This window comes from Nicotiana tomentosiformis, chromosome 6 (genome assembly GCF_000390325.3).
Source record: "Nicotiana tomentosiformis chromosome 6, ASM39032v3, whole genome shotgun sequence".
NCBI lineage: Eukaryota > Viridiplantae > Streptophyta > Magnoliopsida > Solanales > Solanaceae > Nicotiana > Nicotiana tomentosiformis.
In genome coordinates this window covers 71,126,728-71,141,860 of record NC_090817.1, presented here as the reverse complement: position 1 = coordinate 71,141,860, position 15,133 = coordinate 71,126,728, and the positions used below count along the sequence as shown (strand labels likewise).

The 15,133-nt window shown below is 41.5% G+C and overlaps 1 protein-coding gene across 1 annotated transcript; it reads right to left on the bottom strand.

Annotated features, from left to right (window-relative positions):
- Positions 1 to 11,447: 11,447 nt before the first annotated feature.
- Positions 11,448 to 12,182, bottom strand: LOC138894188 (uncharacterized). The gene has a single exon (XM_070178869.1). The coding sequence runs from the start codon at positions 12,180 to 12,182 to the stop codon at positions 11,448 to 11,450; it is 735 nt and encodes a 244-aa protein (XP_070034970.1).
- Positions 12,183 to 15,133: the final 2,951 nt, after the last annotated feature.

The following is a 15,133-nucleotide window of genomic DNA, read 5'->3' as shown; positions in this document are numbered from 1 at the left end:
GAATTTTGGGGTTCTCCTCCACTCTCTCAAGACCTCCAACTCCCCCCATCTTCAAGATCTTTAAGAACTCAAAGGAAGGTTTTGCAAGATTTCTTCCAAAAGATTGAAGTTTCTTAGTGTAGTGGATCATTGTAGTATCATTGAGGGACGAATTTGAGGTATGTTGACTAAACTTCTCTCCTAGAATTAAATTCCATAATGTTCTTGTAAGTCCCGAGTTATTCATTATAAATTGACTATTCGGAATAAGCTTTGTGTCCAAAAGATATATACTCAATATGTATTCCAAATGTTCCTACTATTTTAGGTGCTATTTGAAAATGTGCTCGAAGCTTGGGTTGCGTATCTAATTGTTATAACTTCAAGTCGTTGCCCAAATGAAAGCTATAATGCCAAATTATGTAAGAAATCTCATTGTGCTTAACATTCATATTTGCTCACATGTGGACTTAAAGTCTTGAATAGAAATGCTTTGTTGTTGATGATCCATGATGATGTTTGAAAGTGAAAGAAGCGTGTGTGAGATGTAGAAATGTGGCCGTCGTTCCAAGAATGAGAATTACATTTGTAGTTAATAGTGAGAATGAAATGAAAGAATGTGTGAACATTATGAGATGAGTTTTAACCCCTTTATATAATAATGTCAGTAATGTCCTATGATCACCCGTGGCTAGTACAAGTAAGTGAAAGTATGAACATGAAATATGGCCGTTTGCCAAAATGAGAATCATGAGGCATTGTATGTTCCAACGGTTTCAACTATAGGTGTATGCTTCGGAAATAATGAATGTAAATGACTTCGATGTTAAGTCACCGAGAATCATGAACTTAGCTAGTGACCTTAAGATGACAAAGAGGTATATAATGAGTTGTAAAAGAGACGTCCTATGCTAAATGATGATGAACCTTAAGAAGAGAAATTGGTTCTATGTACCATTGAAAACTACTTGGTGATTTGCCATGCTGTGTTAATGTAATGAGGTATGTTTCTCCACGATGAGCATGAACATGAAGTGTTCCAATGATCCGGGAACTTACGACCTTAAAAATAGCGTTAGTCATGTCGCTTGAGTTTATATATGGTTATGTGCATAAAGATGTGTTATCGAATCCTATGAACGGTCTATGAAACGCATAGGTATATTGTATGGAATCCTATGGACAGTCTATAAAACGCATAGGTACATTGTGTATAGAATCCTATGGACGGTCTATGAAACGCATAGGTACATTGTGTATGGAATCCTATGGACGGTCTATGTAATGCATAGGTATATTGTGTATGGAATCCTATGGACGGTCTATGAAACGCATAGGTACATTGTGTATGGAATGCTATGGACGGTCTATGAAACACATAGGTACATTGTGTATGGAATCCGATGGACGGTCTATGAAACGCATAGGTTTATTGTATATGGAATCCTATGGACGGTCTATGAAATGCATAGGTGTATTGTGTATGAAATGTATAGGTGTACGGTATGAATAAACACTATGGAAGGTCTATGAGACCCATACGTGTATAATATGATATGTGAACACTATGGACGATCTAGTGAGACGCATTATTAATGCAGAGAATAGGTGCCACTTTCATTGGCCTTGTTTATACATGTTGTTTCAATTACATTATGTTATGTATTCCACGTATAGTTCATATGGCTCAGTTGATCCTAAAAGAAGTTTAGAATGACGCAAATGTAATAAGACTTGAAATTTGATTTCAAATGGAGGTTTCATAGTTTCTTGATGTACTTTATTTGCCTCGTATTTGAGTTACTGTATTTTTCATATGTTTTTTTGTCTGCCTTACATTCGAGTACTATTTCACATGCACTCATGTCCCATTTTTCGGGGGCGCTGCATCTTTTAATGGATGCAGGTGGTTCCATAGCAGGCGACATCGATCAGTGATAGTAGTACATCCTCTTCTTAGCTGACTTGGTGAGCCCCACTTCATATCGGGGTCATGTATCTTTTGTTTCTCATGTATTGTGTTTTGAGGTATAGCCGAGGCCTTGTTGCCGGCACTATCCTGGTACTCTTTTGGTAATCGTTAGAGGCTCCATCGACATGGTGTGGGTTGTACGTTGGTATTAGGAAGATCAAACTAATGAGTTTGTAATTGTATCACATGTTCCACTTCTAAACTATGGATGTGTAATATAATATTTTGAGGACTTATAAATAAAGTAGCTAATAGTAATGGATTTGTATTGTATACATGATCTTATTTTCTAATTAACGAAAATATGTATTCTCTTTATTCATAAGTGAATTTGGGTAGAAAGTATCTAACAGGCTTGCTTGACCGAGTTCACTCGGTTGAGCGCCGGTCGCGCTCCTCGAGTTCGGGGCGTGACAAACTTGGTATCACAGCCTAAGGTTTTAAAGTGTCCTAAGATGTCTCAGAGCCGTGTCTAGTAGAGTCCTTCTTATCGGTGTGTTGTCAACCACTTCTATAATTAGGAGGATACTTGGGTATTTAGGAATAATACCCTTATTTGATGTTCTCGATCGTGCGATAAAGCTGATTGTAAGACTGTTCCTCCTTTAACTCGTGTTTTGCTCTAACTTTCAGTACATGGTGCCTAGGAAGAAAGCAAGAACTAGCCAAAGAGCCAATGTCACCCCAGGAGTGGCTGTTGATTCTATATTTTATGATGCGGGTGAGCAACCGAGGAGTGAGAACATTCCCCCGACTACTACACTGCCTGATTTCACTTCACCTGATCAGACCGCACCAGTTCCTGCACCTACTAAGGGTGCAACGATTCCTCTAACTGATATCTTAGTTCGACCTCTAACCTCAACTCCCGATCCCAGTGTTTCTGATGGGGACCTTAGGGGAGCCATACAAATATTGGCTCAGATAGTGGCTTCCCAGGCCTAGAGATCGAATGTTGTACCTACTTCTTCTATTATGCAAAGGGGATTCCGCTAGTTCCAGAGTGAACAGGTTTCTTCAGTTAGATCCTCCGTTGTTCACGGGTACTAACCCCGAGGAGGACCCCCAGGACTTCATTGATAAGATGCATAAAACTCTTCAAGTTATGCATGCCACTGAGATGGAGGGAGTGGAGTTGGCCTCCTACCGCCTGAAAGAGGTGGCATATTCTTCGTTTGAGCTATAGGAGGAGTCCTGTGAGGAGGGAAGTCCTCCGGTGAGGTGGAGTGAGTTTACCGATGCTTTAATTGATCATTTCTTGCCTGCCGAAACTAAGACGGCCCGTGCCGTTGAGTTTGAGAGTCTGAGGCAAGGTAGCCTGAGTGTGTGGGAGTACCATATGAGGTTCGCGCGCCTGTCCAAGTATGATATTTACATGTTGCCCACTATGGAGGCTAGAGTGCGTTATTTTGTTCAAGTCCTTAGCCCCTTAGTTATTAATAAGGCCGCTACAGCTACCTTGAATTCTAATATGAATTTTGGGAAAATGGTGGTGTTTGCTCAATCTACGGAGGATCGAAAGTTAAAAAGAAAGATGGAGCAAGATAACAAAAAAAGACCCGATCCGCGAGCAATTTTAATAGATCCTACAATGAGGGTTATGGTGGAAAGGCATTACACAGGACAGTGTCATCCGGACCCACGCAGTCAGTTTTTCAGTCTTCAGTTAGAGCAATACCATCATGGCCTGATCAGCAGCGGTGGGGCCATAGTATGCCATACCAAGGCAACAAGGGATCTAATCAGCAGGTCCAGTCAAGCGTGAACGATCAGCTGCAGTAGATGCCCCCATGTCCCAAGTGTAGGAGACGTTATCTGGGGGTGTGCCGACATGGCACTGATGAATGATTCGAGTGCGGAGTCAAGGGTCATCAGCTAAGGCACTGCCCCAACAACCAAGGAATAATAAATAAGTCCCTCAACCCCCTTTCCCCTTGTTTCATGAGGTGTGTGAATGAGTATGACCATAGAGTTGCGTGCCATGTATGCTTGACCATGGGATGATACTTCCTTACATGTTTGGACCTTCAACCATGGTAAGTTTACCTCATACGAGAATGATGAGGTGCGATGGAAATAGGTTTTGGTAGGGGATTGTGTTAACCTAAGCTTATAACACGACTTAAGTGATTAGGAATGATGTCTGAGGGGTTGTTCATATAAGAGAAAGATGTGGGTGAAGGTGTATGCCCTTAGTCACTAGGCGTGTGTGCATAAGCTTTCACCTATAAGGAAACACAATTTGCTTGTCATTTTTCAATATCCAGGTGTGGACAAACGTGTTCAGAATATTTCACGAATGTTGCATGAGGCGGAAGGTCGGTGCTAGAAATTTTAAGATCATGTTTCGTATTGTCTCTTAAAAGTAGAGATTCAGGAAGAGCAAGAAAAGTTGCGAGGTTCCCACAATGATGTACTCTAGTATGTTAATCATGACTGGGTCAAGGAGTGGCTACATGAATGTGTTTTGAGGAGTATAGGGCAAATGAAGGCTGTGGTTATCGTGTATTGGGTTGTTGTTCCATTGTATGGTGTGTCGTGTGGCGGGAGATGAAAGTTGCCCATGGATGGTCCAATGTTGGTGTGGCAGAGTTGATAGGGGCCAGAACACGTTCACTAATTTATGAAGAAAGTCAAGATCATCACAGAATTGTTGTGTTAAAAGAATGTTAGGAGTTTACTTTCTATGAGTGACGTCCAGACTTGTACAGTTTATGCAAATGCTCCCATTGATAATATAATGCATAGGATGTCACGATTGGTGTTGTTTTGATGTCTGTGGTACAATGTGGTGTTATCTATTTGTTGTTAGGATCGATTTCTAGGATTCTCTGACAGGTGGATATGCCTAGTTATAGGGGAAACTCTGCTAAACTTTTTGGAAATTTAGGGAGTTAGCCAAATTTTGAAACTGCTGGTGAGTGTGAATTAGCAGTTGGGCCATATTGGATGCTAATGATGAATTCTAACCCTCATTCGAGGACGAATGATCTTAAGTGGGGGAGAATGTAACGACCCGACTTGTCGTTTTGAACATTTATGCTCCTTTCATCTATTTGAAATCTTGAGTAGCTTCATATGATGTATTATGACTAAGTTTGAGTTTGGTTTTGTATTCGACCTTGGAATGGAGTTTTGATGATTCCGTTAGGTCCAGATGGTGATTTTAGACTAGGGCGTATGCCTGGAATTTAATTTGGATATTTCTAGAATTTTTTGACGTCATTTCTTCGAGTATAAGTAGTATAACATTAAGCCAATGAGATCCAAATTCAGTTTTTATTAAAGCATTATATCCCTATGGAAATTACGGAAACATAGCAAAAAGAATCGTCGAATTCAGACATCGTATGAGAGAATTATGACAATTTTCGAGCGAAGTAGAAATGATTTCCCATCGCCATCGCCCAGGGTAGCGTGAGGCGCTGAGAATTTTGAAGTTCTGGAACCAGTGCCACAGGCAGTGCCCCGCGCCACCTGGGGCGCCCGAAACATTATATACTCATTTCGGCGTTCATTTTTCCCCATTTCTCTTGGCCGAATTTTGGGCTTTCCCCCACTCTCTCAAGACCTCCAACTCCCCCCATCTTCAAGATCATCAAGAAATTTCTTCAAGAACTCAAAGGAGGGTTTTGCAAGATTTCTTCCAAAATATTGAAGTTGCTAAGTGTAGTGGATCATTGTAGTATCATTAAGGGACGAATTTGAGGTATGTTGGCTAAATATCTCTCCTAGAATTGAATCCCATGATGTTCTTGTAAATCCCAAGTTATTCATTATAAATTGACTATTCCGAATAAGCTTTGTGTCCAAAGGATATATACTCAATATGTATTCCAAATGTTCCTACTATGTTAGGTATTATTTGAAAATGTGCTCGAAGCATGGGTTGCGTATCTAATTGTTATAACTTCAAGTCGTGGCCCAAATGAAAGCTATAATGCCAAATTATGTAAGAAATCTCATTGTGCTTAACATTCGTATTTGCTCACATGTGGACTTAAAGTCTTGAATAGAAATGCTTTGTTGTTGATGATCCATGATGATGTTTGAAAGTGAAAGAAGCGAGTGTGAGATGTAGAAATGTGGCCGTCGTTCCAAGAATGAGAATTATATTTGTAGTTAATAGTGCGAATTAAATGAAAGAATGTGTGAACATTATGAGATGAGTTTTAACCCCTTTATATAATAATGTCATTAGTGTCCTATGATCACCCGTGGCTAGTACAAGTAAGTGAAAGTATGAACATGAAATATGGCCGTTTGCCAAAATGAGAATCATGAGGCATTGTATGTTCCAACGGTTTCAACTATAGGTGTATGCTTCGGAAATAATGAATGTAAATGACTTCGATGTTAAGTCACCGAGAATCATGAACTTAGCTAGTGACCTTAAGATGACAAAGAGGTATATAATGAGTTGTAAAAGAGACGTCCTATGCTAAATGATGATGAACCTTAAGAAGAGAAATTGGTTCTATGTACCATTGAAAACTACTTGGTGATTTGCCATGCTGTGTTAATGTAATGAGGTATGTTTCTCCACGATGAGCATGGACATGAAGTGTTCCAATGATCCGGGAACTTACGACCTTAAAAATAGCGTTAGTCATGTCGCTTGAGTTTATATATGGTTATGTGCATAAAGATGTGTTATCGAATCCTATGAACGGTCTATGAAACGCATAGGTATATTGTATGGAATCCTATGGACAGTCTATAAAATGCATAGGTACATTGTGTATAGAATCCTATGGACGGTCTATGAAACGCATAGGTACATTGTGTATGGAATCCTATGGACGGTCTATGTAATGCATAGGTATATTGTGTATGGAATCCTATGGACGGTCTATGAAACGCATAGGTACATTGTGTATGGAATGCTATGGACGGTCTATGAAACACATAGGTACATTGTGTATGGAATCCGATGGACGGTCTATGAAACGCATATGTTTATTGTATATGGAATCCTATGGACGGTCTATGAAACGCATAGGTGTATTGTGTATGAAATGTATAGGTGTACGGTATGAATAAACACTATGGAAGGTCTATGAGACCCATAGGTGTATAATATGATATGTGAACACTATGGACGATCTAGTGAGACGCATTATTAATGCAGAGAATAGGTGCCACTTTCATTGGCCTTGTTTATACATGTTGTTTCAATTACATTATGTTATGTATTCCACGTATAGTTCATATGGCTCAGTTGATCCTAAAAGAAGTTTAGAATGGCACAAATATAATAAGACTTGAAATTTGATTTCAAATGGAGTTTTCGTAGTGTTTTGATGTACTTTATTTGCCTCTTATTTGAGTTTCCATATTTTTCATATGTTGTTTTGTCTGCCTTACATACGTGTACTATTCCACAGGCACTCACGTCCCTTTTTTCGGGGGCGTTGCATCTTTTAATGGATGCAGGTGGTTTCATAGCAGGCAGCATCGATCAGTGATAGCAGTACATCCTCCTCTCAGCTGACTTGGTGAGCCCCACTTCATATCGGGGTCAGGTACCTTTTGTTTCTCATGTATTTTGTTTTGAGGTGTAGCGGGTGCCTTGTTGCCGGCACTATTCTAGGACTCTTTTGGTAACCGTTATAGGCTCTATATACATGGTGTGGGTTGTACGTTGGTATTGGGAAGGTCAAACTAATGAGGTTGTAGTTGTATCACATGTTCCACTTTTAAACTATGGATGTGTAATATAATATTTTAAGGACTTATAAATGAAGTAGCTAATAGTAATGGATTAGTATTGTATACATGATCTCCTTATTATCTAATTAATGAAAATATGTATTCTCTTTATTCATAAGTGAGTTTGGGTATAAAGTATCTAACAGGATTGCTTGACCGGGTTCACTCGGTTGAGCGCCGGTCGCACTCCCCGAGTTCGGGGCGTGACATGCTTGATGAGAATGGCCCTTCAAAAACCTCCCAAATCGTCCAAGCCAATAGAAAAGAGGGTGAAATGAGCCTAAGTCCCGTATTAAAACTTATAATCTGCCCAGGTGTCCTTCATCACGATCGCGTAAGCACCTTCATGATCGCGAAGGATAATGCTTTCCTTGCCTAGGTCTCCTTCTTCGCATTCGCAATTGCCCAGCTACTTCACAAAGAACACCCTCAGCCAATCTTTCGCATCCGTGGACCCACATCCATGTTCGTGAATGTCAAAGTCTGCGAGCCCATTCTTTTCTCTTCCTTCTTCGCGTTTACAAAGGCACCTCCGCATTCGTGAAGAGGAGCAAGGTCCTCCATCATGTTCGCGATGCCTTCTTCGCGTTCACGAAGAGCAACCACTTCCCCACTCCAAATTCCTTCTTCGCGATCGCGGGACAATAAACCTTCAAAATACCAACATTTAACAATAAGCTAAAACGCTCGCGGTCCACTCGAAACTAGATACAAACATACGCCCAAGTCCAAAATTTCCATGCGAACCTATTGGAACCTTGAAGTCCCGATTTTGAGGTCGTTTACTCTAAGTGTTAACTTAAGTCAAACTCGGCCACCTTCGGCCACTATTATGGAACTAAGTGTTACGAATTCAACCCGAACCCTTCTAAAATCAAGCTAACCGTCCTACAAGTCATAAAATAGGAAAAACACATACAGTAAGTCTTTAATAGGGGACCAAGGTTCTAGAAAGAAAAATGATCAATTGGACCTTTATTTCTCCACCTCTTAGATTTAATGTCCGTCCTCGAACGGGTTCAAAATCATACCTAAAGTGCTGAATAAGTGTGGATATGTGTTTCGCATGTCCTCCTCGGTCTCCTAAGTCGCCTCCTTGACTGGATGACCCCTCCACTGAAATCTCCTTAGACCTCAACCTTTGAACTTGCCTATCAACAATGGCAACCGGCTCCTCCTCGTAACTCTAGCTCTCATCCATTTGAATTGTGCTATAATCCAACACGTGGGACTTGTCGGCATGGTACCTCCGGAGCATAGACATGTGGAATACCGGATGAATGCCTAATAGGCTAGGACGCAAATCAAGCCTGTATGCAACCTCACCAACTAGGTATAAAACCTCAAACATACCGATAAACCTCGGACTCAACTTCCCTCTCCTATTGAATCTCATGATACCCTTCATCAGCGAGACTTTCAAATGTACCTTGTCGCCTACCATAAATGATAAATCACGTGCTTTTTGATCCACGTAACTCTTCTTCTTGGACTACTGCGCAAAGTTGCTCCTGAATCAACTTTACCTTATCCAAGGCATCCTTTACCAAATTAGTACCATATAACCTAGCCTCGCCGAGCTCGAACCAATCGATAGGGGAACTACATCGTTGACCATACAAGGCCTCAAAAGGAGCCATCTCGATGTTGGACTGATAGTTGTTGTTGTACACAAACTCAACCAATGGTAAGAATCGATCCCACTTCCCTCCGAAGTCAATCAGACACGCTCTAAGCATATCCTCCAGAATCTAAATTGTCTGCTCTAATTATCCGCCGGTCTGCAAATGAAAGGTCGTGCTGAGCTCTAACCGGGTACCCAAATCACTTTGTACTACTCTCCAGAAATGCAAAGTGAACTGAGTGCCTCGATCTGAAATAATAGAAATAGGCACGTCATGCAACCGGATGATCTCCTGGATATAAATCTGGGCCAACCTCTTCAAACTATATGTAGTCATCACCGGAATGAAGTGCGCAGACTTGGTCAGTCTATCAATAATGACCTAAATAACATCAAATTTCCTCAACGTCCGCGGCAAGACAACCATGAAATCCATAGTGATGCGCTCTTATTTCCACTCCGGTATAACCATCTGCTGAAGTAAGCCACCTGACCTATGGTGCTCGTACTTAACCTACTAGAAATTCAAACATCTCGACACATACTCAACTATGTCATTCTTCATTCTACACCACCAGTAATGCTACCTCAGGTCATGATACATCTTCGTGGCACCTGTGTGAATGGAATAATATGAATTGTCTGCCTCTTATAGAATCAAATCCCTCGGGCCATCAATATTAGGAACACATAAGTGACCCTGGATTCGCAGTACACCATTATCTCCGATTGTCACCTCCTTGGAATCACCTCATAATACCATCTCTCTAAGGACCAACAAGTGCGGATCATCACACCGACGAGCCTTAATCCTTTTGAATAAAGAAGACTGAGCCACAACACATGCAAGTACTCGACTGGGCTCTAAAATATCCAACCTCACAAGTCGGTTAGCTAAAGACTGAATATCCAAATCCAATGGCTTCTCCTCTACTGGAATGAATGCCAAACTACCCATACTCTCGACCTTTTTACTCAAGGCATCCCGATCACATTCGTCTTGCCCGAATGATAAAGAATGGTGATATCATAGTCCTTTAGTAACTCAAGCCACCTGTGCTGCCTCAGATTAAGATCCTTCTGCTTAAACAAATGATGCAAGATGTGCTGATTGGTGCAAACCTCACATGACACTCCATAAAGATAATGCCTCCAGATCTTAAGAGAATGAACTATCACATCCAACTCCAAATCGTGCACATGGTAATTCTTCTCGTGGGGCTTCAACTGACGAGAACATACGCAATAACTCGCCCTTCCTTCATCAATACACAACCCAAACCAACGCGTGAAGCATCGCAATATACAGTGTATATCCCTGAACCGAAATGCAAAACCAACACCGATGCTATAGTCAATGCGGTCTTGAGATTTTGAAAGCTCACCTTACAATCATCGGACTATCTAAACTGAACACCCTTTTGGGTGAATCTAGTCAAAGGAGCTTCAATAGACCTCCACAAACTGACAATAATAACCTGCTAGCCCTAAGAAACTCCTGATCTCTGTCGTTGTGGTAGGATGAGGCCAAGTCTGAACTTCTTCGATATATCTGGGATCCACCTTAATACCCTCACCTAACACAACATGCCCCAAGAAAGCCATAGAATCCAACTAGAACACGCACTTGGAGAACTTAACATATACCTTTTATTCTGTCAAAGTCTGAAGCACTAACCTCAAATGCTGCTTATACCCCTCTATTCTATGCGAGTAGATCAATATGTCATCAATGAAGATAATGATATGAACACCTGATTCATCAAATTCATAAATGATGTCGGAGCATTAGTCAAGCTAAAGGACATCACTAAAAACTTGTAATGCCCATATCTAGTCTGAAAAGCCGTCTTTGGAACATCCGAAGCACGAATCATTGGCTGATGATACCCAGATCTCAAGTCGATCTTTGAGAACACCCGAGATCCCTGAAGTTGATCAAATAAATTATGAATGCGCGACAATGGATACTTATTCATGATGGTGATGGTAATCAATGCATATATGCATCCTCTCATCCTTCTTCTTCACAAATAACATCGGCGCACCTTAAGGCGACACACTCGGCCTGATAAATTCCTTCTCGAGCAACTCCTGAAGCTTCTCCTTTAACTCTCTCAACTCCACTGGAGCTATACGATAAGGCGGAATAGAGATATGCTAGGTGTCTGGTGCTAAATCAATGTCAAAATCGATACCATGATTCAGTAGCATGCCTAGTAACTCAGCAGGAAATACATCAAAAAAATCCCGCACCACAGGCACTGAATTTATTGTGGGAGTCTCCAAAACAGTATCTTGAACAAAGTCTAGATAGGCCAAACAACCCTTCTCAACCATATATCGAGCATTCAAGAAAGAAATAACCTGACAGGATGTACTACTAGATAAACCTCTCCACTCCAGCCTTGGCATCACCAAGGAAACAGTCTTGGCATGGCAATCAAGAATGGCATGATATAGAGATAATCTATCTATGCCTAGGATAACCTCTAAGTCAATCATATCGAGCAATAAAAGATCCGCTCTGGTCTCGTACCCACCTACACAGGACCGGTCCACCCAATCCACAACAACAGAATCACCCATCGGAGTGGACACATATACAAGAATATCTAAGGACTCACGAGATACATCCAGATAAGGATCTAAAAGAGAAGATACATATGAATGGGAAGACCCTATATCAAATAGTACTAAAGCATCTCTACAGAAAATGGAAATGATACGTGTGATCACGGCATCAGAGGCTACTGCCTCTGGTCTAGCTAGAAAGGCATAGAATCTAGATGGAGCACCACCTGACTGGCCTCTACCTCTAGGGAGACCTCTACCCACCTGCCCTCTACCTCTAGCCTGCTGGACAGGCGATGTGGAAGCTGGTGCGGTAATCATGGGTTGATGGCCCTGCTGCACTTCCTTGTCCCGAAATTTGGGAAAAAACCTCTTCACGTGACCAAACTCCCTTCACTCGAAACAACCTCTTGGGGTGGAAACTTGCTAACTCTGGATCTGGCCCTGATGGCCTGACTACCCACTGGAGGAACCCTAAATAGCTGGCGGACTATAGGTTCCCTCTAGAATAACATTAAAGTAAGGCCGCATTGGAGCAACCTGAATAGGTTGTGGTGCTGAATACGTGGGCCTACTAGGATGGTCCCTCATTAACAGACCTCTACCCCCAAACAGGGCGCCACTGAACCTACTAGAATGATGCGGCCATTTATCCCTTGATGTGAACTCTTTACCCTGATTTATGCTCGATCCTCCAAGCTATCTCCACAAACCTGAAGGAAAGGAGTCCCTAACTCTGCCTCTCGGGCCATGAAAACCTGAATCCGATAATGCAAGCCCGCAATAAACCTCCACACTCTCTTTGCATCTGTGGGAAGTATGATAGTTGCATAGCGAGACAACTCAGTGAATCTCCCCTCATATTCGGTCAAAAACATCTGACCCTACTGGAGCTGCTCGAACTGATCCCATAACTCCTCCTTATATGAAGCTGGAATATACTTTTCCAGGAAGATGTGCGTGAACTGATCCCAAGTGAATGGAGGTGGACGTGCTGGCCTGCTCAGGAGATAAGACTACCACCATCTATGGGCCTTCCCATCTGGCTGAAATGTGGTGAAGTCTACCCCGTTGGACTCCACTAGCCTAAAATTATGCAGCCTCTTCTTGTAATGGTCAATGAAATCTTGTGGGTCCTCTAACTGCTCACCACAAAAGTGGGGAGGATGAAACCTAGTAAATTTGTCCAGCCGCTTCTTCTCCTCAATGGTCGCAGCCAATATAGTCTCTGCTCTAGTCGCTGAAACCAGCTGAACCCCGCATGCAGGTAGTGCACCTCGATATGATAAATAGCAGTAGCATGCCCTGGCACATGAGCGATAGGGGTTTGTGCTCCCCCTACTCCCTGAGATATGCCCGGGTCCACTGGAAATAATTCGGCCTGAGTCATAGAGTTCATAAATTGCAGCATACGGCTCATGACCTCCTGAAATCCTGACAATGTCATAAAATCTATCGGCACCTACTCGGTTACAGGTACCTCATCATGCTCCTTAATAATAGATTCCTCCACCGGATCCACTGGTGGTGCTACTCTGGGATGACCTCATCCCCTAGTAGGAGCTCTGGCCCTGTCTCGGCCTCTGTCTTTCCCCCTGACGATCGAGGGAGCAGCCCATCTGCTGCCGGATGATGTCATCACATGCATTCTCATAAGTTTGAAAGAATAAAAGAAATATTTAGATATAAACAGCATCAATAGCACGATATGAAATGAAGAAAGAGAAGTTTCATAACACCTTATAGCCTCTCGGAGATAAGTGCGGACGTCTCCAAAACGATTCGCAAGATTCTACTAGGTTTGTTTATGACTCATGAACCCTATGTAACATAGCGCTCTGATACCAAACCACTATAACTACTATCCAGAATGAAAATAGATATAATAAGACACACATAAGGGAAATGAGACTCTGGGTGTTGCGATTGAAGCATAGAAAGTAGCTCACCACTAAATCTCTAGCTTATACGACCACGAGCCGGAGTGACCACCTGATGTACATATCTCAGTACCTGCACAACTAGTGCAAACGTATAGTATGAGTACATAAATCAATGCATACTTAATAAGTATCTAGTCTAACCTCAAAGAAGTAGTAACGAGGGGTCGACATCGATATATACCAGTGGTCCAATAACAAAGTATATAAAAGTAGACAGGTACGAAATCCAACAAATAGCAACAAAAAAAATAAACATAAATAACATGGTTCTCAACGTAAGAATAATTACAAAATCATCAACTACCATAAACTGCCTTGAAGGAAACAAAGAATACTAATATCAAGTACAATGTCAAATCTCAAGTCAGGAAAACTCATAGGTACTCTGACGCTCTAACGAATATAACGCATGATTCTGCCGTGGCGAATGGCCGATCCCATAAGGGTAGTGTTACATAATACTGCAGAGGTCATACGACCCCATCAATAGATGCATCTCATAATACTATCGAGGCAAACAATCTGCTCCCACAATAATGTCATAACTCTACCGAGGCGGTTTTCATCCATTGTTGTTGTTGATATTCTTGTATACATTGTGGTGAAGCCATGGGCTATTATTGTGGAAACATTAATATTGTTGTTGTTGTCAAGTTGTGATATGTGGACACTTGTGGTGCGAATTGTTATTGTGATATGATATTGATGCACATCCGATGGTATAAGGCTTGGGTTGATGTGCATGCAGCGGTATAAGGTGGGACCTACGTGCGTGTTGCTTACAGGGACCTAAAGTGCATGTAGCTATTTCAGGAAAATTGTTTTCAAAACCTATTTTCAAATGTAAGGCTCACGCGGAAGTATAAGGAAAGATTGTGATTGAATTTGAGAAAAGTGAATACGAGGTGGTACATAGGTTGTGATTCTTGATTATACGAGGTGGTACCTCGGTTTGATCTCATTATACACGAGGCGGTACCTCGTTGTGATTCTTGTTGTTATTTCATGTTGCAAAGTGTTTTGATGAAAATATATCTTGTTGTTTCACTCTTAATTGTTCAAGTAGTGATTGGCCGTACATGATCATTGTAGCTTTTTAGTTGCTTCTTTTTCTGCTATTTCCGTTGTTGGTTTCCGGTACTAGTTCATGCTATTATCTTGGTTTCATTTCAGTTGTTCTTCATTTTCCTTTACATGCATGTATTACACTTTCATAGTGTCTATTTTATATTCTAGTAGGTGTCTTGACCTGGCCTCGTCCTTACTCTACTAAGGTTAGGTTTGATACTTACTGGGTACCGTTGTGGTGTACTCATACTATGCTTCTGC